Genomic DNA, 24519 nt, shown 5'->3' on the forward strand with positions numbered 1-24519 from the left:
TCTTCCAACTCTATGATTCTATGACTCTGCAGTCACACAGGTCTCATTCTCACGTACACATATGTGGCTTTGTTCTACACAATCCTTGCACACTGGGTGATTTGACAGCAGAACGTGTGAACTGCTGACAACTAATGTGGCCTTAGTGCATGTTCTCCCTATAGGACTGGACGCGCGATGACTCCTTTGCAATCCCACAAACAGAACTTACGCGTCACCTTCCATGCGCTTCAATGGATGCAGTCCACACTCAGCCTCCATCCCCTGCAAATGCCGCCACTCATTGCGTTGTACATTAAATGGGAGATGATTCCCATAAATACAACATAATTGTGCACTGTGTACAGAACTATGCATCCTGAGAAATTTAGCTTTCTTTCTTGCTTTCTTTTTTTAAAGAATCCCTTAAATACTGCAAATATATACTAAAAATCTCAAAAATGCAAGAAGTTGGGGTGGGGAGAAACCAAGCAGGATTTCTTGAGGTAAAAGGGGCTTTCATACCATATTGACATTCACCATTACAGACACAGAAACATGAGTAAACAGCAACAGAGGAAAAGATGCAGCTAAGAGGAAAATCTGCTTAATTCACACTACAGAATCACAGAACTAGAAGGAACTTGGGAGACCATTTAGTCCAGGCCTCTGCTCTTGTAGGGCTCTTGCAGCTGCAGCAGCCTCCCTGGCAGATGGGTCGTCCAACCTCACTGCCAGTCTCACTATAGGAGAAGGCTCCTATAGGGTTCGTTCGTTCGTTCGTTCCTTCCTTCCTTCCTTCCTTCCTTCCTTCCTTCCATCTATCTATCTATCTATCTATCTATCTATCTATCTATCTATCTATCTATCTATCATCTATCTATCTATCTATCTATCTATCTATCATCTATCTATCTATCTATCTATCTATCTATCTATCTATCTATCTATCTATCTATCTATCATCTATCTATCTATCATCTATCATTCATTTATCTATCTATCTATCTATCTATCTATCTATCTATCTATCTATCTATCATCTATCTATCTATCTATCTATCTATCTATCTATCTATCTATCTATCTAATCTATCATCTATCACATGGGGCTCCCACCCAGCTGGCCTCCCACCCAGGCAATGACCTGCTTTGTGTGCCTCCACCCCTGGGACAAAGCCATGCCGGTCACAGAACTCCATTTCCCGATCGGTCAGCGTGGAACACACCTGGCCTTGCATTCCTAACAGATCCCTCCCCCTCAACGGTCCCCAGAGACCTGGCTTTGGACATATTGCTCCAGCCCCTTGCCTCACCCACACCTGTTTCACACGCATACTGCCACTGCTTGCTGCCGTGGGACTCACCGATTTGTGCCTCTTTTTCTTGCTTTTCTTCTTCTGCCTCTTGGAGCGCCTGGTGCTGTGCTCTGCGGGCGGGGGGGGGGGGGGGAGGAAAGACACAGCATGTGGGTGCTGGCCAGCTCTCAGTGGGAGCAGGCAAAAGAGCCGGTTCAGACTGACCCGCCAGCAGACCTCTGTGTATCCCTGCCCAGACGCACCACTGGCTGGATTCAGCAGGCAGGCAGAAGGGTGGCCAGGGTGTCACGTGATTCATGTGGGTGCCAAAGCCCCCTCTCCCATACTGGATTACCAAATAGGCAGAGTAGGCACTGGCCTATGGGCCCCACGCTTTTTAGGGGCCCCACCCCTTGGTTTATTAAAATTGTTGGTTGGTAAAATCACAAACGTATTAGGAGATAATTTGCAAGGGAGCCCCCGAGATTTTGACTGCCTAGGGGCCTCCATGGGGTTTAATCCAGCACTGCCCCTCACATACAGCGAACGGGTTTCTGTATACCAAAGGTGGGGAACCTCACACATGGCCCTCCAGACCACTCCTTTTGGCCCTCAAGACATTCCCCAGGCCACACCCCTCCCTGGCCCTTACTCCCCCCCCCCCCGCCCGGCCTCTACTTCTTCCGCCTGGCTGGACTGCATCCTCGTACTGTAATAATGGCTCTTGCTGGCCTGAGTGGACCTGCTATGCTGAGAGAAGGTTGACACCCCATTGCCTCACCCCCACCCAGGAAGGTGGCCCACTATGGCCCTCAGGCAGCGGAAGCTTCCCTCAGAATGGCAGTTTGAATCAACGACTTGGCTCCGCAAAATGCCCCGCTCTTACCTGAATCAGGTGACGACGACGGTCCTGAACCAGCCGATTCCGAATGGTTTCGTTTCTTGCGCTTGGCTGTGCGGTGGGGGTGGTCTGAGCCTGACTCTGAGCCCTGAGGGGAGAAATTTGCATTTGTCAGTCACCCTCTCCCAGAGGGAGGGCAGACTAGCGCTTGGGAACCCAGCATGCCATTAATAAACCAAGACCAAGACCTTTCTATGAATTATGTAAAAGGTAAAGGGACCCCTGACCATTAGGTCCAGTTGCGGACGACTCTGGGGTTGCGGCGCTCATCTCGCTTTATTGGCCAAGGGAGCTGGTGTACAGCTTCCGGGTCATGTGGCCAGCATGACTAAGCCGCTTCTGGTGAATCAGAGCAGCACACGGAAACGCCGTTTACCTTCATGCTGGAGCGGTACCTATTTATCTACTTGCACGGGCGTGCTTTCGAACTGCTAGGTTGGCAGGAGCAGGGACCGAGCAATGGGAGCTCACCCTGTCGTGGGGATTCGAACCACCGATCTTCTGATTGGCAAGTCCTAGGCTCTGTGGTTTAACCCACAGCGCCACCCACGTCCCTATGAATTATGTAGGGATTGCTTAATTTTACTGTATATGTATTGAGATGCTTTCATTCATGAAAATGACTTAATTTTTTTTGTAATTATGTCAATCTTATGTCATTATGTAAATCACTGCCAAGCGAGGAGGCAGAATCCTAGGGTGATAGAATGGACTGTGTGTGTGCTGCTATGTGGGCACACACGCCAGTTTTGGATAGACAGCTCCCTGCAAGTGAAAAATCTTGGACACCCATGAAAATGTCCTAGGCTAGTCTGCTCCTTCTTTGATGATATTTCCTTTTTCAAAAATCCCAGGCAATTGTGTACATGGGGGTGTAGTCTACTCTCCCACCACATTCCACTGCAGGCGTAGGCCACTGAGTTTCTCCCAACACTTCTTGCTGCAAAAACACCAACACAGACTGAGAGTTTCTATAGGACGGGGGCAGAGGGCTCTCTGCCACTTGGCTTTCATGAAGATGTCTCACCACCCTGACTTCAGTCACCCCCCTCCATCTCTTCCCACCACAGCCCCCTCGTCTCACCGAAGCAGACCGCTTGCGATGGTGCTTCTTGGGCTTTTTGGTGTGTTTCTTGGCCTTGGCGTGGAAATGCTGGCACTCGGTCTATGGGGAGAGGGAGACAAAGAGAGTGGTGTGCATGTGTGTGAATCCAAATTGCAGAAAAAATCCTGAGCTGGCCCTTCTTCTGGTACAGCCTTCCTGGCTTGTTGTCTTCTCCACAACCTTCCGTCCCCACTACTTCAGCCTCTCAACATCAGGCAATCCCACCCCACAGATTCCCTTAGCGGAAGTTCCCGCTTGAGGCTTAACCACTCTGACCCTCCCAATCAGCCCCTGCTCACCTCTAGTAGTTGCAGGAACTCACGGAAAAGGCGGATCCGCTCTGACTCCAGTGTGATCTGCTCAAATGCTATGTTGTTGACAAACCGCTCTCGGACCTGGAAAGGAAAGCCAAAAGGGGTGCGGGTGGACATGTTGGAGGAATTGGACATGGAGGAAAGCGTTAATTTCCTTCATGAGCACACATCACCCCAAGTATGAGATAAGCCAGCTGCTATGGCAATGGACTTGTACCATAAGTGATTAAGGCATGTTAGCTCAGTACTCAGTCAGTGAGTCTGTCCATGAGTCGGAGTCTGTTTTACATCTTTAAGCTGCAGCTATAGAGATACCGTATTTTTCGCTCCATAACACACACCCGACCATAACACGCACATAGTTTTTAGAGGAGGAAAACAAGAAAAAAATATTCTAAACGAAAGAGTGGATGTATGATTTTTGTGGTTCATGCTGTGGCCACAGACATGTGATCTGACAGTGAATTTGGAGTAGCCTAATGCAAAAATCCTGAGGATCCATGTGGATCCATGCTTTGTAACCACGTTTTTGCACCACTGCGGCCCCAGGCAACAGTGGGTGCATTTTTTGGGTGCAAGTTGTAGCCATGGACATGCTATGTGATCTGATGGTGAATTTGGGGTGACCCAGTGCAAAAATCCTGAGGCTCCATGTGGATCTGTGCTTTGTAACCATGTTTTAAGTGGGGAGGGAAGGAAAAGCACTCAAGGGACAAGGAGCACGCGTGGGGTGTGTGGAGAAGGATGCTGCTGATAATGCAGAAGAGGGGTTTAAGGGGAGAAGGCTCCTCTCCTCTCCCACTTTGCTCCTTTAAAGCAAGCAGGCTCTGCTTTTCTCCCTCCTCCCCGCTCATCCCCGGCTTAGCGAGCTGAAAAACTTTGCTGCTATTTAGCGAGCTGAGTGGGGAGGAGAGAGGGACAGAGAGCCTGCTTGCTTTAAAGGAACCAACCAGACAAGAACCAGACACTCCTCTCCCGCTTTGCTCCTTTAAAGAAGCAGGCTCTCTGTCCCTCTCTCCTCCCCACTCAACGGCTCTTCTCCCGCTTTGCTGTTTCAAAGCGAGCCACGGAGGAGGGAAGGAAGGGGAACCATGGATCCTCTGCTCACGACTGCAGCAGATCCCCCCCGCCATCCGTAGGCATTCCCTCCATAACACGCACAGACATTTCCCCTTACTTTTTAGGAGGAAAAAATTGAGTGTTATGGTGCAAAAAATACGGTAATTTGTGCTTGTATATCTGTATCTGCAAAGCCTACAAGATGTATGTATACAGTGGTGCCTCGCTAGACGAAAAGAATCCGTTCCGCGATTCTCTTCGTCTAGTGGTTTTTTCGTCTTGCGAAGCAAGGCCATTGACAGCTTAGCGGATTAGCGCTACAGCGGTCTAGCGGCTTTCAGCCATCAGCTGTTAAGCAGCTTATCAGCGGAACAGCTGATAAGCGGCTTAGCGGCTTAGAAAAAGGGCGGAAAAAGCGGGGGGAAACTGCGGGGGGACGCAAGATTTTTTCGTCTTGCGAAGCAACCCCATAGGAAAATTCATTTTGCGAAGCGCCTCCAAAACGGAAAATCCTTTCGTCTAGCAGGTTTTCCGTCTTGCGAGGCGTTCGTCTTGCGGGGCACCACTGTATATCAATGTTTGGAACTGTATTACTGAAGCCTTATCCTCTACAGCAGTAAACTATTTTGGACTTTAAGCCTCTGTGTGGTGACTGGAACTGGAGGCAACTTCTGCTGCATGGGTACCTCAACCTCAGACTCCCAACAGGATATCCTAACCCCTCCTCCTCAGACAGAAAAGGCTTTAGGTGCTTCACACGAAAGCTGCTAGATTATTACTGATGGAGGGAGTCATCCAGTGGCAATTAATGTCTTCGGACAATAAAGTGTTTGCATCAGCTGAATTAAGACAAAGAAAGTTTTCTAGGGAAGATCAACTTTAGGCTTTGGAAGCAGTCATTCCCAAAGCGCATGCTGCAAAAAATGAAAATAAGTAAAGGTTCCCATGAGGCAGAGAGCAGCCCACCCACAGAAAGAGGCATGCTGTGTCTTGGCACAAGTCCAGTCGTCCTCAACTGGGGCTAAATAACACTGCTATTCACTGGGTTTGATAGAATCATGTGATCATTCTTGATGCAGAATAATTACCTGCCCTCCAAAGGAGGCTGCCCAATGCACCTCTGCATGTGTCAGTACACTAGGCATTTAAAAGCTGTCTTGCGCAGAATCAGACCATTGGTCCCCTTTTGCCCAGTACTGCCTATACTTACTGGTGGTGGTTCTCCAGGATTTCAGACAGGAGCCTCTCCCAGATCCCCAGGAATTAACCTGGGACCTCCTATATGCAAAGCACGTGCCTTATCTCTGAACTTCAGCCCTGCTTGTTTTCCTCTCTAGTAGCCAATTCATGCAACTCTAGATAAAGGCAGCTGGAGCTGGTGCTGCAACCGAGTGCAGAAAACCTCACCTCATCCCAGGCAGTGTTGGGTTCCAGTGGAGGAGCTGCCTGGCGCAACATGCTCTTGAACGCCGCCTCCTTGCGCCGCATCTTGCGAGTTTCTTCCTTCTCCCGTTCACGCTCCCGTGCCTCGGCCTTTTCCAGCAGCTGAGGGCAGGGAAGCAGGGAACATCACTATACGGCATTCCTCTTATCCTCCGCTGGTCACAGAACCCGAATGGCCCTTAGGGATCTCTCCCATTCATTGCACTGAATGAGCAAAATTATCCTCCTTGCCAGATCAGGCATAGGAACATACAAAGCTGCCCTAAACTGAATCTAGCTATTGGTCAATCTAGCTCAGTATTGTCCACACAGACTGGCAGCAGCTCTCCGGGGTTTCAGACTAAATCTCCCATCATTCCTGACAACAGGCCAGGCATTCTGGGGCTGATGGGAGTTGGGACAACATCGAGATTGCCAGTGTTCCGCACTGCCCACCCCTAGCATAGCATCTTCATCCAGTGAATCCCAAGTCCTAGTATTATGAAAGAGGGTTGAGGATATCCTGCTCCCTATAATGTGCTCCTACAGTCTCCACTGCTCCCAAGGAACATTTCTTTGGAGCCAACAAGGGGCCAGTCACTGTACTGAAGGGGCATGTTGGCCCCTCCCTTTCAGATGCACTTAGCTATTGGAAATTGTGCTGTACGTCTTGTGCAAGCAACTCGGACTCCTCCAGGTAACCTATTTATAGAGCACTTATCCTGATATACTTGAACAAAGCTTATGCGGAGATTAGACTACTGAGGATTATTACTGTGGCTTTCAGCCAAGATGTAATGCTACGATGTGCATTCATCCTGATTTGCTTGTGGGATTTTGACATGTCTTCTCACTGATCATTTGTGCATCCCACTTTTTTCAACGCATTTCCCCATCACTTTCCATACAGCAATCAGTCCAATTATTTCTCTTCTTTTTGAAAGTGGAACTGACATGTGAGGGCGGCAGATCCCTTTAACTCACTTTAATCACACAAACCGCATTCGCTGGAAACCCTCCCACTGACAGTCTGGAGGCACACTGACGGACCCCTGCCCTACTCACACTGTTGAAAGTCAGCTTAATGTTGCCGGCATCCAGCGTGGCAGCACGCTTGTCAAAACTGATGACATGGGCGAAGTCCTCAAAGGTTGTGTTTATTTCTACGCTGAAGCTCCGGTCCTACCAAGGAGAGATGGGGGGGGGGGCACAGAGGAGAACAACAGAATTAGGAATTCCCCTATTTCCCTCCAAAAACCACAAAGTATCAAGAAAGCCTGTTCCAAACCACTCTCTCCAACATCTGTTACATCTCAATTTCACTCATTACTTTTTTTTAATTCAGAAAAAGTGAAATTGACACAAGGTAGACTGTACAGTGATACCTTGCTTTTCAAACACCTTTGGAGTCGAACATTTTGGCTCCTGAACGACTGAAAACCAGAAATGATTGTTCCAATTTTCAAACGTTCTTTGGAACCCAAATGTACGACGCAACTTCCGCGGCTTCCGATTGGCTGCAGGAGCTTCCCGCAGCCAATCAGAAGCCATGCCCTGGTTTCCAAACGTTTTGGAAGTCAAACGGATTTCCGGAACGGATTCCGTTCGACTTCCAAGGTACTACTGTACTTGTTTCTCTTCACAGTGAAATTGACACAGATATGAAAACCTGGCAGATTTTCTGCTTGTGAAGGAATAATGTTTCAAATGACACTATGGATTCATTGCCAAGAGAAGAAGTTTCTGGAAGAAGAACCGTGATTGCACAGAGGGAGAAGGTGCAGCCAGCTCTGGGATCATGGAGAGAAGCACAGGTTGGGATTCAGGAGAGGGAGCAGTAGACCAGGAAGAACTTATGTGTTTCATTCTCTCCATGTCCCTCCAATGCACACTATGGCCAGACCTTCAGAATGTCCTTGATAATCTTCTTTTCATCATGGAAGCGGGCCTTCAGGTCTTCCACGTAGAACTTGAACAGGTCCAGTGGGGTGGAGCCTGTGGAAGGGGAGAAGAACACATCCCATTATTCATGCCTGCAAGAAGGAGGTTTTTTAAGACAGTGGCTTTCGAACTGCCCCAGGATTCCTTAGACGTTTATCAGCGGCCCAGTAAATGACAAGACAACAATCCCTGGTAGACCGCTACCAGTCCCCCACCTCACCCAGTAATCTGCAACAACAGAAGAACAGAAAGTGTGTTCTCTGGCTCACTCCCAGTTCAGGCCAGGTGAAAGTGAAGAACCCTGTATCAATGGAAGACCCTAGGACATGGGTGAGGCAGATGTGGCTCCTCAAGATACTGCTGAACTACAACTCCCATCATCCCTGACCATCGGGGCCATTTTGGCTAGAGCTGATGGGAGCTGAAGTCCACAGCTTCCTCACCCCCTACCTTAAAAACATTCTCCAGAATCCTGTGCAATGTACAGACATTCAACAGCAGAAAAATCCATGCAGAAAATGTATCCCCCCCAAAATGCAGGGAGTCTGAAAAACACTGAGATAAGATAAGTTGCCTTAAAAACTTGAATGAAGCCAATGGGTGTCCCCAGCTCAGAGCTGCTAGCTCTGGTTCAAGGGCTTCAAGCATCAATCTTCATGCTGAAGATCCAAGGTTCAATCCTCGATGTTTCCAATTAAAAATCTGAGGGCTTGGATCCACTAACTGGAAATGATGACGGTTGTCTCTGGGATCTTCAACAGGCTAAGCATGTTCTCCTACCTCTGAGTTATACCCCCTGAAAACTAAACTAAACTAAAAAAAGGGGCAGAATCTAGGAATGGAAGCTCCCCAAACCCTCCAATCATCCTTTTCCTCCACTGAGCACTTTTCATTAGTAGAAGAGTGCTTTTTAATCCCATGAAACAAGCCATGTTGACCACCATAAGAACAAGAGAGAAGACAATGGTCTGTCTCTGGAAGCAACCATTTTTACTGATGCCCCAGGGTTCTTTCCTTCTTCAGGGGCAATTTCTTGCGGGTGGGGAGTTGCTTTCTTTGTTTCTGTGGTGCTTTTAAACCCCAGCCGCACTGACAAATACCACTCTTCATAGAAGTTGGGCTACGAACGTTCCGCAGTCGACAGCTTTATCTTCCCATTGGTTAGCTGGAACGCCCATCTTGTCACATTGGCTCAACTAAATCACTACCAGGAGCTAAATCCCAATACAGAAATTCACCCGATCCTGTGGAACTTTTTTGTGTGCCACAGCTGGTCTCACACCTACTGTTGAGCTTTCTGCTCTCTCTTTCAATACATCCCAGGCACCCCCCCTTCAGATGGGGGTCACTATGGGGAAGGGGGTGGGGGCAGGGGCTCCTGTCCATCGTCTGCTTACCAGGCTGGCCCAACATGTTGGCAAAGCGTCTGTCGGTGCTGAGGGAGGGGTACAGCTCCATCCAAGTGGACATGGAGTGCAGGCGCCCGCTCTCGTGCAACTCGTCCAAGAAGGCCTGAGCAAGAAGCAGCCTGGTTATTCTACGATAGAGCGAGAGAGATCGGGGAGTCAGCCCCTCCCCCATTTACAGGCCCTGTCGGGGGCGGGGCGGCCCATGTGCTCCAAAGCAGGCCCCCAAACCCCACATTCCCCCTAGGCAGCCCAAACACAGCTCATATTGGGAGGGGAAGGGGCCATTTTTTTAAAAGACCTCTTCTCCAAACATTTCCTAGGAAATCAGGAATACTTTTCAGCTCAGAGCATGCAAAATAGGCTATGCCTTTGCTCTGTTGCCGAACCATCTTAACAATTCCTTTATCCTCAAGATAATTGCAGGGGCATAAAGGGACGCGGGTGGCGCTGTGGGTTAAACCACAGAGCCTAGGACTTGTCGATCAGAAGGTTGGCAGTTCGAATCCCCGCGACGGGGTGAGCTCCCGTTGCTCGATCCCAGCTCCTGCCAACCTAGCAGTTCGAAAGCACGTCAAAGTACAAGTAGATAAATAGGTACCACTCCGGCGGGAAGGTAAACGGTGTTTCCGTGCGCTGCTCTGGTTCGCCAGAAGCGGCTTAGTCATGCTGGCCACCTAACCCAGAAGCTGATAGCCCGCTCCCTCAGCCAATAAAGCGAGATGAGCGCCGCAACCCCAGAGTCGGTCACGACTGGACCTAATGATCAGGGGTCCTTTACCTTTTTTTAAAGCAGCAGATGATTACAAATGCGGCTACAAGAGAGAGTATATGAAGCTGCCTTGTTCCCATCAAGCCCATGGTCCATCTAGCCTAGTAATTGCATACTCAGACTGGCAGCAACTCTCTGGGGTGTTTGGCAGACGTCCCCCCCCAACCCAGGCAGGGACTGAACGGGGACCTTCTGCAACCAAACCATGTGCTCTGCCCTTCGGCAAGGCTGCCTCCCACTTCCCAAACAGGGGCTCAGGGTTCCCCCCAGTGATCGTGCCCCCCCCCCAAAGCTGCAGCTACCTGGAAGGCTTCCCTGTTCTTGCGCTGCTGGCGCCTCTCCCGCAGCCGGCCGCGCTCACGTTCCTCCTCCTCCTCTCTTTCCAGGGTCCGGATGTGCTCCTCAAAGCAGATCAAGGCATCCTCCTTGTCCATGTCTGAAAGAGGTGGGAGGGGCCCGAGCTCAGCTGGGCAAGAGGGTGCATCACTCTGGGCCAGCCAGGTGGGGCAGGCTACAGCACAGGGAAACAGGGAGGGGAGTCTATCATCTCTGGCTGGGGGGGGGGATCTGGGTGGAGAGAGGCATGTGGTGCTGGAGGGGTGGGGTGGGGAGAGCCAAAGGCCGGGACATCTGAGCACTGCTTCTATGCCTTATAGCCCTAGAACCAAAGCTTTCAGGACTTCTAGAAAGCACAGCAAACTCAAAACAGGTCACAGCCAAGATGCCCACGCCAGCAGAATACATTTATGTCAAGGGGTTAATCACAGTATTCAGTATTTAGGATTTCATGGCCTCAGGGTCTCCCTTTATTTTATTTATTAGCAACAGATATTGATAGGTGTCTGAGCTTTTCCCACTTGCAAACGGAAGGGCTCCACCCCACCCCATTAGTGAGTCTTTTTCTTACTGGTGCGACATTTCTGTCGTGCACACAGAGCCTCAAGGAGCCCCTGTGATTCTGGAGCTTCCACCTGGGAAGGGTGTGCGTTCGCCTAGGGGGCTTTGTGCGGGGAAAGAGAGAAGGACTAGGAAGGTGGAAGGCGCCTCACTTTGCAGGTCTTCATCCTCGGCAAAGCTGGGGTTGTCCATGAGGTACTGCTGGGCTTCGGACCAGGTGGTCTGGAAGCTGACGCGGCTCATGCTGTCCAGGATGCTCTTCAGAGCCTGGATGTTCCTCTTGCGCAGCTGTTTGGCATGCTCCTGGGTGGGGGGCAGAGGACAGCATTGGGGGACGGAACCCACCCCAGCAGGGCTTCCTGCCCCCAACCTTCTCCATTATGAGGACTGGGGAGGTGATGGGCAGGGAGGGGATTCTGGGAGATGGAACGCCTGGATTCCATGCAAACCATCAACCACCTCTGTCCTCCTTTGCTCACTCTCCTTGTTTTCGTTTTACCTTCTCCTTTTTGGCCAGGAAGAAGAGAACATCGTCGTAGATCTCCTTGCGGTCACGCTCTGGCACCACAGCCCACACTTCCAGCTCCCCAAACATTTGCTCAGCTTTCCTGGGGGGACAGGAAAAGAAAGGAAGCAAGCAGCAGGGGGGTGTTGCTGCTGCAGGGTGGTCGGGGGGGGGGCATGCACACAGAGGCCCTTTGACGTGGCCACAGCAAGGAGCACCAAGCTCGATTCTTCTCTCTCTTTTTAACTGGTGCCAGGAAGCTTATTCCCACAGTACATGGAACACAGGTACATGTGTTTGTGTGAAAGGGTGTGCACTTGCTGAATTGTTCAGCTCAGCTACCATATTTTTCGCCCTATAGGGCGCACCGGCCCATAGGGCGCACCTAGTTTGGGGGGGGGATAAAGAAAAAATATTTTATTCCCCCCTCCCGGCATGGGGCTGGGGCGGGGGAAGCCCAAGCTTCCCCCGACCCCAGCCCCCAGAACAGGCTGCTATCCGCAAGCCTTGGGAGCCCGGCGGGAACTCCCGCGGGCTCCCAAAGTTTGTGGATAGCTTCTTGAAGCCTGGAGAGCGAGAGGGGTCGGTGCGCACCGACCCCTCTCGCTCTCCAGGCTTCAGCGAAAGCCTGCATTCACCCCATAGGATGCACACACATTTCCCCTTCATTTTTGGAGGGGAAAAAGTGCATCCTATAGGGCGAAAAATACGGTGGTTGTGTACAGAGGTACATAGGCTGTACGCTTGCTGCACGTCAGGTGCAAATAAGGGTACGAGTGTACAGCTCAGCTCTCTGACTGCAACATGTGAACACTCCTACTGGAACTGTTGGGAAATACAGGGCTATCAGAAACTCTGGAGCTTGAAAGAGGAATCTTGCAGGCTGGAGCTGGGACTTATGCCCGCTGATCTGCCACAGAAGGTATGTGCTTCTTCTTCAGGTACCAAGGGGAGAAGAGGCATGCAACAATGGCCATCGTGATTGGCCAGGCTTTAATATCAATAATAGGCGGTAGGGGCCTTCTCCCTTGCCTGGTCAACAGCAACCAGAAGCTACTTCTGCTCTGAAATTCAAACTCCAGATTATTCGGAATTTCCAGTTCCAGCCCCCTCAGTTTCACCAATGAGGACTCTGAGCTGAAGAATGATCCCACCCTCCTGGTCTAAGTTTGATTGGTGGGTCATGCCAGACCCCAACATGAAGCCTGGAACATGATGACTTGCACTTGACGCTGCCCACTGACTGGGCAGACATGGAGTGACACCTCCTTTGTCCAGGGCCAATCAAATCAGACTCAGAACAGGGTGGGAAGGGCCAGGAAGAAACCCGCAGGTGCCCTAGCTCCCTCCTTGAAGAGCCTGAAAGTGCCCCCTACTCAAAGAGAACTACCGCACTGGGATCCTGCCCCTCTGCAAGAAACCCGTCTGCAACTTTGGCACCCTCTACCTGTAGCGGGTGATGGAGCTCATCTTGCTGTGCTGCTCCAGGAAGCGCTGCAGCTCCTCTTTGGCTTCCTTGGCCCGGAGCCGGGCCTCTTCCTTCTCCTCCTTGTCCCGCTGAGCCTTGTAAGCATTGAAAGCCTGCTTCTTCTCGCTCAGCTTGGGCAAAGCGCTGGGGCACAAGGCAAGAGGGTCATCAAGGGTTGCTCTCCAGAGACGGCACCCGAGGGGTGAGGGAGAATGGGGGGCGGTGGGAGCAGGGGCAGGAGTGCTAGGGAATTCCCAGCCACACAACACTCTGGGCCAGGCAAAGTCTAAGACTAGCTGGACTTTTTCTCCTTCCTGCAATAGTCAGGATTTCCAACTGTGCAGTGAAGCAGGCTGGGGGCTGCAATAACATTGTGGGGAAGGAAGGGGCATTCGTTTCAGACTGTACCTGAACCGCGGGTCGGTGCTGATGAGCTTCATGGCCTGCTCCCACGACGCACTTGCTGGGACGCCCTGGAGCCAGAGAGCAGAAGCGTTTCAGCCAAAATGGCACCACCACCTTCCCATTCCAGCTTGACTGGCCCCACCCACTTCGCCCCTCATCTCAGAACCAGTTTACACAATCGTAGTCAAGTTTTTGCCTGGACTGCGCCAATGCAGGCTACGTGTTTGCTCGTTCCTAGGAGGGAATCTCTGGTCCTCCAGCCCGCCCACCTGCCCCTGTCAGTACCTTGTCCTTGAGCAGCTCCTTAAAAGCTTGTTTGGCTTCTTCTTTGTTGCTCCAGGCATTGCCAGGGCCACGGTCTTCCTCGTCTCTCCGGACAGGATCACAACTGGCCCAGGAAACAAACAAACCCCCCAAAGGTATCAGATGGAGCAATGGGCATGCCAGCGCTCAATCCAGGGTTTCTCTAATGAATTCGGGTCTTCCCTTCTCACAATGGCCAGCCAGATGCCTGTGAGCAACTCACAAGGAGGACCGAAGCTCAACACTTCTGAGTCCCAGGGTACACACATAAGGCTTTGTGGACGGGGGTGAATGGATATTAAAGATGGTTGCAGCAGGAGTTCTACTTCCTTCCCTTTACTCCTGCCACACACACCCATCCCAACCTCTTGGCAAAGGGTGGAAGCTTCAGCATCCCTGAAGGGCAGGAACTCAGCAGCCCCTCCCTCCATGGAGCCAAAGAAGTGGGTGATAGAATTCTAGCCTGTACCACTTCAGGCAGCCGGTGGGCATGTCATGTTGTTGTTTTTCTTAATGCACCTTAATAAGAAAATAAAACTTCCCTGTTTATACGAATCCAGCACATCAGGGACAGGGCCACACTAAACCTTTTCTCTCTGGTGTACTAGGCCCAATGGCCTAGTGTAATATGCCCCCAATATGCCCCCAATGGGGAAAAACAACAACAACCAGCCCACACCTCCGGCGCTAAACACACTGCAAAATGACACACTCCAGAGCTGAGCTCTAGGACCACCTGCAATAGTGTGTGTGGAGGGGAAACTGTGGCTTATCTTGCAGGAATAGAATACCACTTCCATAATCGTCCCCCACAGGGGTGTTCCCTTTCCAATTCCCCAAGGTGGGGGGGAAGAGACTCCACAACCCCCCCGTTTGAAAGCCAAGCCTGGATGGGGGAGCCTGTAGCTGTCTATGTGCTGTGGACCACAAGTCCCATCACCCTTGGCCATTGGCCATGCTGGCTGAAGCTGATGGCAGTTGGAGTCGTCGTCCCCCCAAAACCCAAGGAGGCCTTAATCCCATGCCCTCTCTGTCCCCCGCCCCTCATGTCACCTGCTTGCGATCTCCTCCTCAGCCGCAGTCGGCCCGCCCTCCGTGCCTGGCGTTTCCTGTCCTTCGATGCCCCCCGTGCCTTCTGTGTCTGAGGTGGCTGCGGAGGATGCGGTGGGGCTGTCAGGGCCCGACAGTGGTGCCTCTGGCTGCTGAGGCTGCTGTTGCCTCCTAAGAAAGGGGAGAAGATCAGGCTTTGGAACGCTGCGCGCCAGAACACACACACAAGAAACTGGCACCATTCATGTTGGTGTTGACCTTTAAAGCCCTAAACGGCCTCGGCCCTGTATACCTGAAGGAGCGTCTCCACCCCATCGGATGCTGAGGTCCAGCACCAAGGGCCTTCTGGCGGTTCCCTCATTGCGAGAAGCAAAGCTACAGGGAACCAGGCAGAGGGCCTTCTCGGTGGTGGCGCCCACCCTGTGGAACGCCCTCCCATCAGATGTCAAAGCGATAAACAACTACCTGACATTCAGAAGACATCTTAAGGCAGCCCTGTTCAGGGAAGTTTTTAATGTGTGACATTTTAGTGTATTTTGGGTGTCTGTGGAAGCCGCCCAGAGTGGCTGGGAAAACCCAGCCAGATGGGCGGGGTACAAATAATAAATTATGATTATGATTATTATTATTATTATTATTATTATACATAAAAGGTAAAGGGACCCCTGACCATTAGGTCCAGTCGTGGCCGACTCTAGGGTTGCGGTGCTCATCTCGCTTTATTGGCCGAGGGAGTCATGTGGCCAGCATGACTAAGTCACTTCTGGCGAACCAGAGCAGTGCACAGAAACGCCATTTACCTTCCCACCGGAGCGGTACCTATTTATCTACTTGCACTTTGATGTGCTTTTGAAATGCTAGGTTGGCAGGAGCAGGGACCAAGCAACGGGAGCTCACCCTGTTGTGGGGATTCGAACCGCTGAACTTCTGATCGGCAAGCCCTAGGCTCTGCGATTTAACCCACAGCGCCACCCGCGTCCCATTTTTATTATACATAGCTTGGTGGTATTCTGGATCCTTTGCTGTCCCTTGAGGCTCAGGTCCCCTTGGTGACATGAGAGTGCCTTCCATCAGCTTTGGCTGGCGGCCCAGCTACGCCCCTATCCGGACAGGGACAACCTAACTTCTGTCTCCTATGCTCTGGTTATACATGGGGCTGCCTCTGAAGACAACTGGGAAACTTCAGCTGGTGCAGAATTCAGTGGACAGGTTGCTCAGCAGGGCAAGACTGTTTGAGCAGTCCTGACCCAACTGCACTGGCTGCCAATTAGTTTCCGTGCCCAATTCAAAGTGCTGCTTTTGACCTATAAAGCCTTAAATGGCTCAGGACCGCAATACCTCAAGGACTGCCTTTCCCCATATAAACCAAGCCGGACCCCGTGATCATCCTCTGAGGCACTTATTCATGTGCCTTCTCCCATGAGAGTTTCGGAGGGTGACCACGAGGCCTTTTCTGCATTGGTTGTATGTAAGCCGTTCTGGGCCATTTGGGGCTGAAGGGCAGAGAACTAATGCTATAAATAAATAAATAAATAAATAAATAAATAAATAAATAAATAGCTAAATAAATAATTCTGCCACCTGCCAAAGAGATCTTTTCTCTCCTTGGCAAGGGCTAGAAGCAGGGGAAAGAGAAACAGAGATGCTGAACAAGGCTAGCACACCATAAAATAGGGCCTCTGGGAGCCTTATCACTGTGGATCTTGCCTGAGCCTCTTCTGGAGGTGGAATGGATGTTTTCAAGCTTCTTGCACTGTCCATAAGGGTTGTGACCCTCCAGGTGTTGCTGGCCTCCAAATCCCATCAACCCCAGCCAGCAGGGCCAGCGGTCAGGAATGATGGGATGTGGAGTCCCAACAGCTTCCCTTACCCCTTGCTGTCTCTAAAAGCAACTTCAACACAAGAAAGTTAGTTTTTTGGATGCTGAATTCTGGACCCGATGCCAGATTGTTAAGATGGATTGTTAGGCTGGAGGAGAAGCCCTTCCTCTCGTGAAGCTCCTCCACAGGGACTTACTCTGCTTCTTCTTCCTCTTCTTTGATCAGTGCTGAGGAAACAAAAGGCAGGGGGTGGTTACCATGGTGACGCTTGAGGAAAGGCAGGGCCCAGCCCCGGCCTAATCAGCTCCTGACGGCCCAGACCCTCACCTTCAATGTCATCAAGGTCACGGGGACGGGTCCATCGGGACTCCTTGCTCTGAGTGTTGTAGTAATAAGGTTTCCCGGTCTCTGAGCGGTACTCACGCCAGGGGCAGCGCGACAACAGGAGCTGAAGGGGGAGAGAAAGGACACCTTAGGAGCTGCCTACGCTCTTCCTAAAATGGTGGTGGTGACAAGGTTCCCTCACAAAAACTTCCACCACCACCCCCTTTTTAAAAGACAAGAGTCAAAAGGACCATCTGTATATTTGCGCGTATGTGAAGAAGCCAACGCCCAACACACTGTCACAGTCCAGAGTGACCAAGAGACAAAATGCAGGATGGGGCTATGCAGATGAGAGCAGGCGGGGGCGTCAGTAATTGGGGCACAAGAAGACAGGAACAAGCTTCACCTTGGCTGCAGTGGAGTCCCCAGCTGCACCCCCTATTTGTTTATTTATTTATTTATTTTTACTTTCCCCGGAATTTGCAAATGGTTGCCATTCACTCCTATGGGATAGAACGCTATAGTGAGAACCAGGCCTCTGAATACCAGTTGCAGGTGGGCAGTGTGCCTGTTCTCGGGTCCCGCTTGCAGGTTTCCCACAGGCACCTTGTTGGCCGCTGTGGGAACAGGATATTGGACTTGGTGGACTACTGGCTTGATCTAGTAGGCCTATTCTCATATTCTTCTGTATCTCCAGATATCTGGTGACCTGCTATCATGTCTCCTCTTAATCTTCTCCAGGCAAAACATACCCAGCAATTTCAACCATTCCTTGTAAAAGAAGAAGAGTTTGGATTTGATATCCCGCTTTATCACTACCCGAAGGAGTCTCAAAGCGGCTAACATTCTCCTTTTCCTTCCTCCCCCACAACAAACACTCTGTGAGGCGAGTGGGGCTGAGAGACTTCAAAGAAGTGTGACTGGCCCAAGCCGGATTAATCTCTCTTTATATAGTTAGAGAGAGGAAAAAGTTTGGCTTGTATATTTTTACTTTTTTCTTGTATTTGTTTGTATTTGTTTGTATGCCTGTTATGTATATAATGTTAATAAAAATGTATTTGGAAAAAAAGAAGAAGAAGTGTGACTGGCCCAAGGTCACCCAGCAGTTGCATGTGGAGGAGCGGAGACTCGAACCCGGTTCCCCAGATTACGAGACTACCGCTCTTAACCACTACACCACACTGGCTCTAGGATTTGATTCCGGGAACCCAGATGTGCTTTTTCTTTGGGCTGCTTCTGAATAAGCTCACAGGATTCCCCCCTCCCTTTGTCCCTTAGTTCCTATCTCTGGTCTGCTGTCCACTGCTCAGCATTCAAGATAACTCAACAAAGAGTAAGGCATCTATGTTTTGAATCTTAGGTACGCTCCGCCCCACCCTGCGAGGCTAACTAGGGCTCTCACTTCTGCCTTGGACTTCAGCTCGTCTGGCTTTTCCCAGCTTGACTGTTTGGTTTCAGAATTGTAGTAATAAACACGCCCATCTGGAGCCCGATGCTCAGTCCATGAAGGCTTCTGAGGAAAAAGAGGAGCAGAAAATGAGACTTTGCGGCAGGTTTCTCTTGCATGGATACCTTACAATTACACCATGTCAAAACAGATACTGGAACTGAGCAAAAAAATTTAAAATCCAGTGTTCTGAGAATATCAGCTTCCATTTTCAATAAATAAGTAGTTAAAAAAAAAGCAAGTTTCTAGCGCCTGTGGTTATGAAGCCATGTAGGCAACACCATGAGAAAATCTCCTAAGTCTCAGGGTTGTGGGAAAGGCTGCCTAGTAATAAATTTCCTATAGTCAAGGAGTTGTGAGGTTTTAGCGCCCTGTTTAGTTTCATGTTTACTTTTATGGGATACAGGTGGTGCTGTGGTCTAAACCATAGGGCCTAGGACTTGCTGATCGGCGGTTCCAATCCCCGCGACGGGGTGAGCTCCCGTTGCTCGGTCCCTGCTCCTGCCAACCTAGCAGTTCGAAAGCACATCAAAGTGCAAGTAGATAAATAGGTACCACTCCGGCGGGAAGGTAAACGGTGTTTCCGTGCACCACACTTGATTTTCTTTCTCCATTCTATATCATCAACAAAATACCCCTTGCAGCTGCTAGAGACCCTTCCCCAAGGTTCCTCATCTGAATCAGGAGCTCAACCATCCTATACACAAGCAAACTCCCCTCCCAGGGCCAAAAAACCTCCAGTTTTGTTTCTTGTTTCCCAACTTCTATTTGGGGATTTGCTTTTGCACAAATCCAGACGATCCAGCACTAGAGGAAAAGTTCCAGAGCAGATTGCTCTTCAGTCTCTCAAAACAAGGCCCAGCAATATGGGCACAAGGTTTCTGGGACAAAATACCCATGAAGTTATAATGCCACTGTGCAAGGCAGGTGCCGATGTCAGCAGCGGCAGCAAAGCACAAGCCACACACAGCAGATGCCCACTGGGCAGGTGTTCCGCAAACCACTTTCTACAGTATTAAAAACAATTAAAACAAATGACAGTCATAGGAATAGGGTGGGTCTTCTGCTTGCCACTGAGCTACGCTTCCTCCCCATGAGTTGTGCCTCTTCCTCATCATAGGCACTATCCAGTCAGTGCCTTAGCCACACCTCTACACAATGTTAACACTGACTCAAATAATTGTTCCAGCTGGGGGAAGAATCACATTTTCTCCAGCAACAGAAATAAAAGCTGGAGTTTTGAGCGCTGGGAACATGCAAACTAGCCGACCATGGAAGTGGAACCTTGAAGGAGGCTGCACTTAAATTCCCCACAATAAAAAGTGTGACAAATGAGCATTTAATTCTTCCTCTGAAACTGGTGCTTGGCCAGTTACTCACCACAGGGGCTCCTTGGGTCGCCGTGGCTGCAAATCAAGAGAGCAGATTAGACCAGGTACAGTGGCTTAGCGCTGAAGAGGTTCTAGGAACCAATTTCAATTTCTCTATAAAGGGGGAGCAAAAGGAAGCTTGCAGAAAAAACCATCTCATGTGGACTGGCACTGGATGGTAGGACTGCCAGTGTTTTCTGGTTAAAGGTGCTGTGCCTTTGAGAGCAACGAATCAGGCAAAATTTCAACGGATGTAGTTAATGCTCCTCTCTGCACTGAGTAGCTACAGCATGCAGCCGTAGAAGGCACAGTAACTCCATTGCAAAGAAAGACCAGGGTGAGGAGCAGCAGGTTTCTCTGTTGTTGGATTTTTCACACAGAGCCTGCTCCTGATCTGGATTCACCCTCCCCTTAAGGACAAATCCACTGGGGTACTCACCACTGGATGGGTCTGTTGCAGGACCTGCCTGTCAAAAGAGAAATGGGAACTAAATCAAGGGGTTTGGAACCTGCTCTGTCCGTAACTGGAGGGAATTTCTGAGCCTCAAGGCACTTTACATGTTGCAAAAAAATTGGCTAGGCAAAGTGATTTGGAGCAGAGAAGTGGGAGGCATGTGAAGAGTTAAGCATGTGTGTGCACGCTCATGTGCATAAGTGCTGCTACTGCATTCTAAGTCACCCCCTCCCATGACAACTTTGCTCTTGAAAAACAGGCCACTGGCCTCTCCTCTTGCCTATTTAATAAAGCCCAACAGCACCGACTATCTCTTTCAACACTCATCCACATACCCAGATGCTCGAGATACATCAAAGGCCAGCAAACGCTGCCACATCTGCCTGGGCCAAATTGATAACGCGACCCACAGCTTGGTGACCCAAGCAGCAGCAGCCAGCAGGAAACCCTTCTCCAATAGTGTGGCCAACCTTTTTCTTTATGACTTTGTCGTCATCAAGAGCACATTCGGAGTAATAAACAACCCAGTTTCAGCAGCTACTGCAGTACACATGCAACCCTTTGTGCCCTGGGGTTGTTTCGCCCTCTACTGGCAGGGAGAGGCAAGCAGGAATGTAGGCCACAGTCAAGATCATGGGTAGGCAAACTAAGGCCTGGGGGCCAGATTCAGCCCCATCACCTTCTAAATCTGGTCTGCGGACTGTCCGGGAATGAGTAGGATGTGTGCTTTTATTTAAAATGCATCTCTGGGGCATAGGAATTTGTTCATTTGCCCCCCCAAAAATATAGCTGGCCCCCCACAAGGTCTGAGGGACAGTGGACCGCCCCCCCTCCTGAAAAAGTTTGCTGACCCCTGGTCAAGATCAAAAGGCCGTTCTACTGATATGCAGGCATGTCACCAAACTCCTAGTGTGAGTGCAATTCCCAGCAGCCTTGCCACAAACTGGGGACCCTTATCTCACTATAACCCCCGAGGTCTATGCCCCTCCCAGATACTCACCCCTCCAGAGACAGCAACAGGCCCACCTGGCACCCCAGGCATTATCATCCCAGGCAGCATTGGTGGTACCATTGTGGGCATCTGGGAGAAACAACCCAAAAATGGTATAAGTCATAAGAAGATGGTCAGAAAGACAAACAAAGGCTTTGTGAGAAAGGCCTTACCTGCCCAAGGGGTGGCGGTCCAGGCATGGGTGGGATCATTGGGGGAGGAGGCATCATGCCTGGAGGCATGGGCGGCATAGGGGGCGGGCGCGGTCCCAATGGGGGCAATCCCATTGGAGGGAACGGAGGTGGGATCCCAGGATGAGGCATCTAGGAGTAAGGAGAAAAAGAGAAAGAATACACTCCAAGTCGCACGTATCCAAAACAGCTGCCAGCAACCACGGCATGACTTGGGCCTCTGTCAAGTAGAAGCAAATTGGGTCCAACATCACGGCAGTAAGAAGGCAACATTTTCACAGGACAACCCCTCCCACAGCAGCACTGCACTTCAACAGATAGGGAGGGCAATTGTGCACATATACAAGCTTACAAAATCCTACCGCAGACATGGTGAACTGGCAGACTGAAGTCCAGGCAACGGTCTCCAGTCCATGTTTCACACGCTGCAATTCTGCACCATGACTCAGGTAAAGGAAATGTGTAGAAAGACAACAGGATCTGAACTCCACCAAAGCCTGTAATGACCTTTCAGACTTTCACAGCATTTCACTGCCCATGACTGACAATTATCAGGAATGACTGGAGTTGTAGTTCAGCCACATCTGAAGGGCCACAGATACCCCACTCCTGTCTTATACTTTGCAAAGCATCATCCACACTATTGGTGCTGTATGGTTATTATGATAACGATTATTATTTTGCTGCTCCGGTATATAAAGAGTAGATACAAACACACACTCGTGCCACTTTCACATGTACTCAAAACACATCCTCACATTTATTTAATATTAAATTTATTTCTCCCGCACACAAACTTCTCCAAGGTGGATAAAGTACGATGCATCACCTGTCACTTATAAGACCTTTATACACTCTTGCACGCACATGCATGCACACACACACACCATACACCCCGTTGCACAGGATCAAGAACCGGAAGGCAGCTTAACATGGTGAGATAAAAGCAATTAACTTACAAAGGGAGGAGGCAGAATTGGTGGTGGCGGTGGAGCTGGAGGAAATGGGGCCGGCTGCCCAGGCGGAGGGCCACTGCCTGAATCTGGAGCTGACTGCAAAGAGAGAGGGGAAGGGAGAGAATAAACGAGGGGTGGTGGTAATTGCGAGTTTATTGCTGGGGAGGCAGCTAAAGTGAAAACTGGCGCAAGGGGTATATATTGGGTCTGGATGGGGCAAACCCAGGAATAAATCTTCGCTCAGCCCGCGACGTCCACTGATCCCCCTTTGGCAAGACACACTCTTGTAATCTAATTTCTCATGCAGTGTTATGAGGTTAAAAATGCCAGTCTGAGCTGCAAGGATGACTCCAAGTGTTAGCTGGCCTTCCTCCAGCCAAAAGAAAATGACTTGCTCCCTCTTTTCAGTTACAGCATAATTTGCATTTAATGTGTTGCTCCCCTAAACCTTGCCTTTGCCACCCCTTTGCTCCCCCAAACTAGTTTTTCTGGATCTCCCCTGCTGAGTTTGTTAGAATATACAAATAATAAGATCCCAACACACGATGAGAAATACTTTTCACCCCAAATGAATAGGCTTCAGTGGCTTTCTTTATTCTTTTGTGAAGTACATGGGCAAAAAACTGGCTTGGGATGCTACTGGCAGGAGACTCAAGTGTGCCTTTTAGTTAGGAGAACCAGTCCAGGAAAACAGGCTAAGCCAAATAAGAAAGGGTCTGCACAGTCCTAAACAGATGAAGACGTCCCTGGAAGCTAACAACTAAAGTCCAAGGATGCCTGCCTTCCCCTATTGCATTTATTGCAGGTACACTGCCTCCGGACATAGCAATTCACTTTAGCTATCATGGCTATCAGCCACTGATGGCTCTTCTCTTGCTGAATTTGTCCTGCACTTAAATAACAAAAGCAAGCAAGCTAATGGCCATCTCCCCAGCTTGAAGTGAATTCCTAATGTGTTTGTGTTCCCAGTCAAAGTGGTTTGCTTGTTGAGCACAGAGTGGCTTGCCCAGTGGGGCAGAGCTGCAGCAATAGCCTCTTGGCAACAATGTCACTGGTGCTCACCGGGAGAGGAAATGAGGCAGCAAGCTCAGGACTGTGTGTGGAAGCACCAGATTGGCTCCGCTAGAGCATTCACATGGTCCTGATCTTGGCCCTCCCAGTAAACACTTGTGTGGAGGCTACTGTTGTAGCTCCATCCCACTGGGGAACCCTTCTGCACAAGACAGGTCTTTCTCTGTGGTGTCTCCACAGTCATGGAACTCTCTCTCAGTTACCATTCACCATTTATGTTCTGGCTTTCAATAAAGTCTTAAAAACTTGTACCTTCCCCTACTGATTTTTCTTAAGAGATTTGGTGACTTCACGCCATTTCTCTCTTGTGTCTACTGGCCTGTATCTAATCAATGCTTCGTATTCTGCCTGATGGTCTACTGTTTTAATTTCTCTTTGCACATCACCTTACAAAGGGCTTGACCCTGAAAAGTGACTAGTAAATAACTGGGATAAATGAACAAATAATGAACATCCATTAATGCACTTCTTTGTGAAAAATGCACTTCTTTTTGCTATTCCTCCTGAATCTACTGCTTGTTGGTGATGCCAAGTTCTGACCCTGGATGTTTCTTTTGTCCAACGCCATTCATAATTTCATAAAACCAGCCATCCCTTTAATAAACACCATAAGCTTAAGGCAAATGCTCCAGCCTATTGATCCTTTCAGTTGCCTTTTTTCTATATGATAAGTGGAGGATGGCCAGGTTTGGAAAGCAAACTTGGATTAATGGGCACATACATAGAGATGAACTTGTAGGAGATGAGGATGACTGGAGCAGAAATGGAGAGTAATAAGGAATGTTGCATGAGCAACAACATTTGGTGGGAAATGGTAGCCTATCTAGAGAATGGCTTCAGTTGTTCACAGTAAACCAAATTTTGGCCTACCATGACCGGGCAAACTGTTGGCTCCTGAAGAACTCCCACCCACTTTTCCTTCTACCACAGGAGTGACACATGAATGGCACCAATGCCTTATTCCCTCCAGCATAAGAAGATCCCAGATTTGGAAAGAGTTGGGCAGGGACAAGACAATTCTGAATTGCCCTCTTCTATAACTGAGCTAGAGGAAATCTCAGTGTGGGGAC

The 24519-nt window shown here is 49.9% G+C and overlaps 1 protein-coding gene across 7 annotated transcripts in view; it reads right to left on the reverse strand.

Annotated features, from left to right (window-relative positions):
- Positions 1-24519, reverse strand: part of PRPF40B (pre-mRNA processing factor 40 homolog B) — a 29731-nt gene that overhangs the window by 2626 nt on the left and 2586 nt on the right. For 3 of the 7 annotated variants that reach the window (XR_014561833.1, XR_014561836.1, XM_083729374.1), the window contains 23 exons: positions 22382-22474; positions 21405-21554; positions 21241-21321; positions 20226-20253; positions 19797-19822; positions 18372-18482; positions 16973-17093; positions 16842-16872; positions 14829-14996; positions 13758-13860; positions 13476-13540; positions 13047-13211; positions 11594-11702; positions 11247-11397; positions 10500-10633; positions 9417-9531; positions 7982-8073; positions 7144-7260; positions 6064-6201; positions 3583-3678; positions 3263-3343; positions 2164-2266; positions 1347-1408 (listed from right to left, as the gene is read on the reverse strand). Coding sequence is in view for 3 of the 7 variants with exons in the window: in XM_083729374.1 (XP_083585500.1) it covers positions 1347-1408; positions 2164-2266; positions 3263-3343; positions 3583-3678; positions 6064-6201; positions 7144-7260; positions 7982-8073; positions 9417-9531; positions 10500-10633; positions 11247-11397; positions 11594-11702; positions 13047-13211; positions 13476-13540; positions 13758-13860; positions 14829-14996; positions 16842-16872; positions 16973-17093; positions 18372-18482; positions 19797-19822; positions 20226-20253; positions 21241-21321; positions 21405-21554; positions 22382-22474 (2340 nt within the window). In the remaining 4 variants the exon portion in view is untranslated. Of the gene's footprint in view, positions 1-25; positions 845-1085; positions 1409-2163; positions 2267-3262; positions 3344-3582; positions 3679-6063; positions 6202-7143; positions 7261-7981; positions 8074-9416; positions 9532-10499; positions 10709-11246; positions 11398-11593; positions 11703-13046; positions 13212-13475; positions 13541-13757; positions 13861-14828; positions 14997-16841; positions 16873-16972; positions 17094-18371; positions 18483-19796; positions 19823-20225; positions 20254-21240; positions 21322-21404; positions 21555-22381; positions 22475-24519 lie in introns of those variants that run through there. The other 4 variants (XR_014561834.1, XM_083729373.1, XM_083729375.1 and 1 more) reach the window with 2 other exon arrangements.

This window comes from Podarcis gaigeae, assembly GCF_964106915.1.
Source record: "Podarcis gaigeae genome assembly, chromosome: 2".
NCBI lineage: Eukaryota > Metazoa > Chordata > Lepidosauria > Squamata > Lacertidae > Podarcis > Podarcis gaigeae.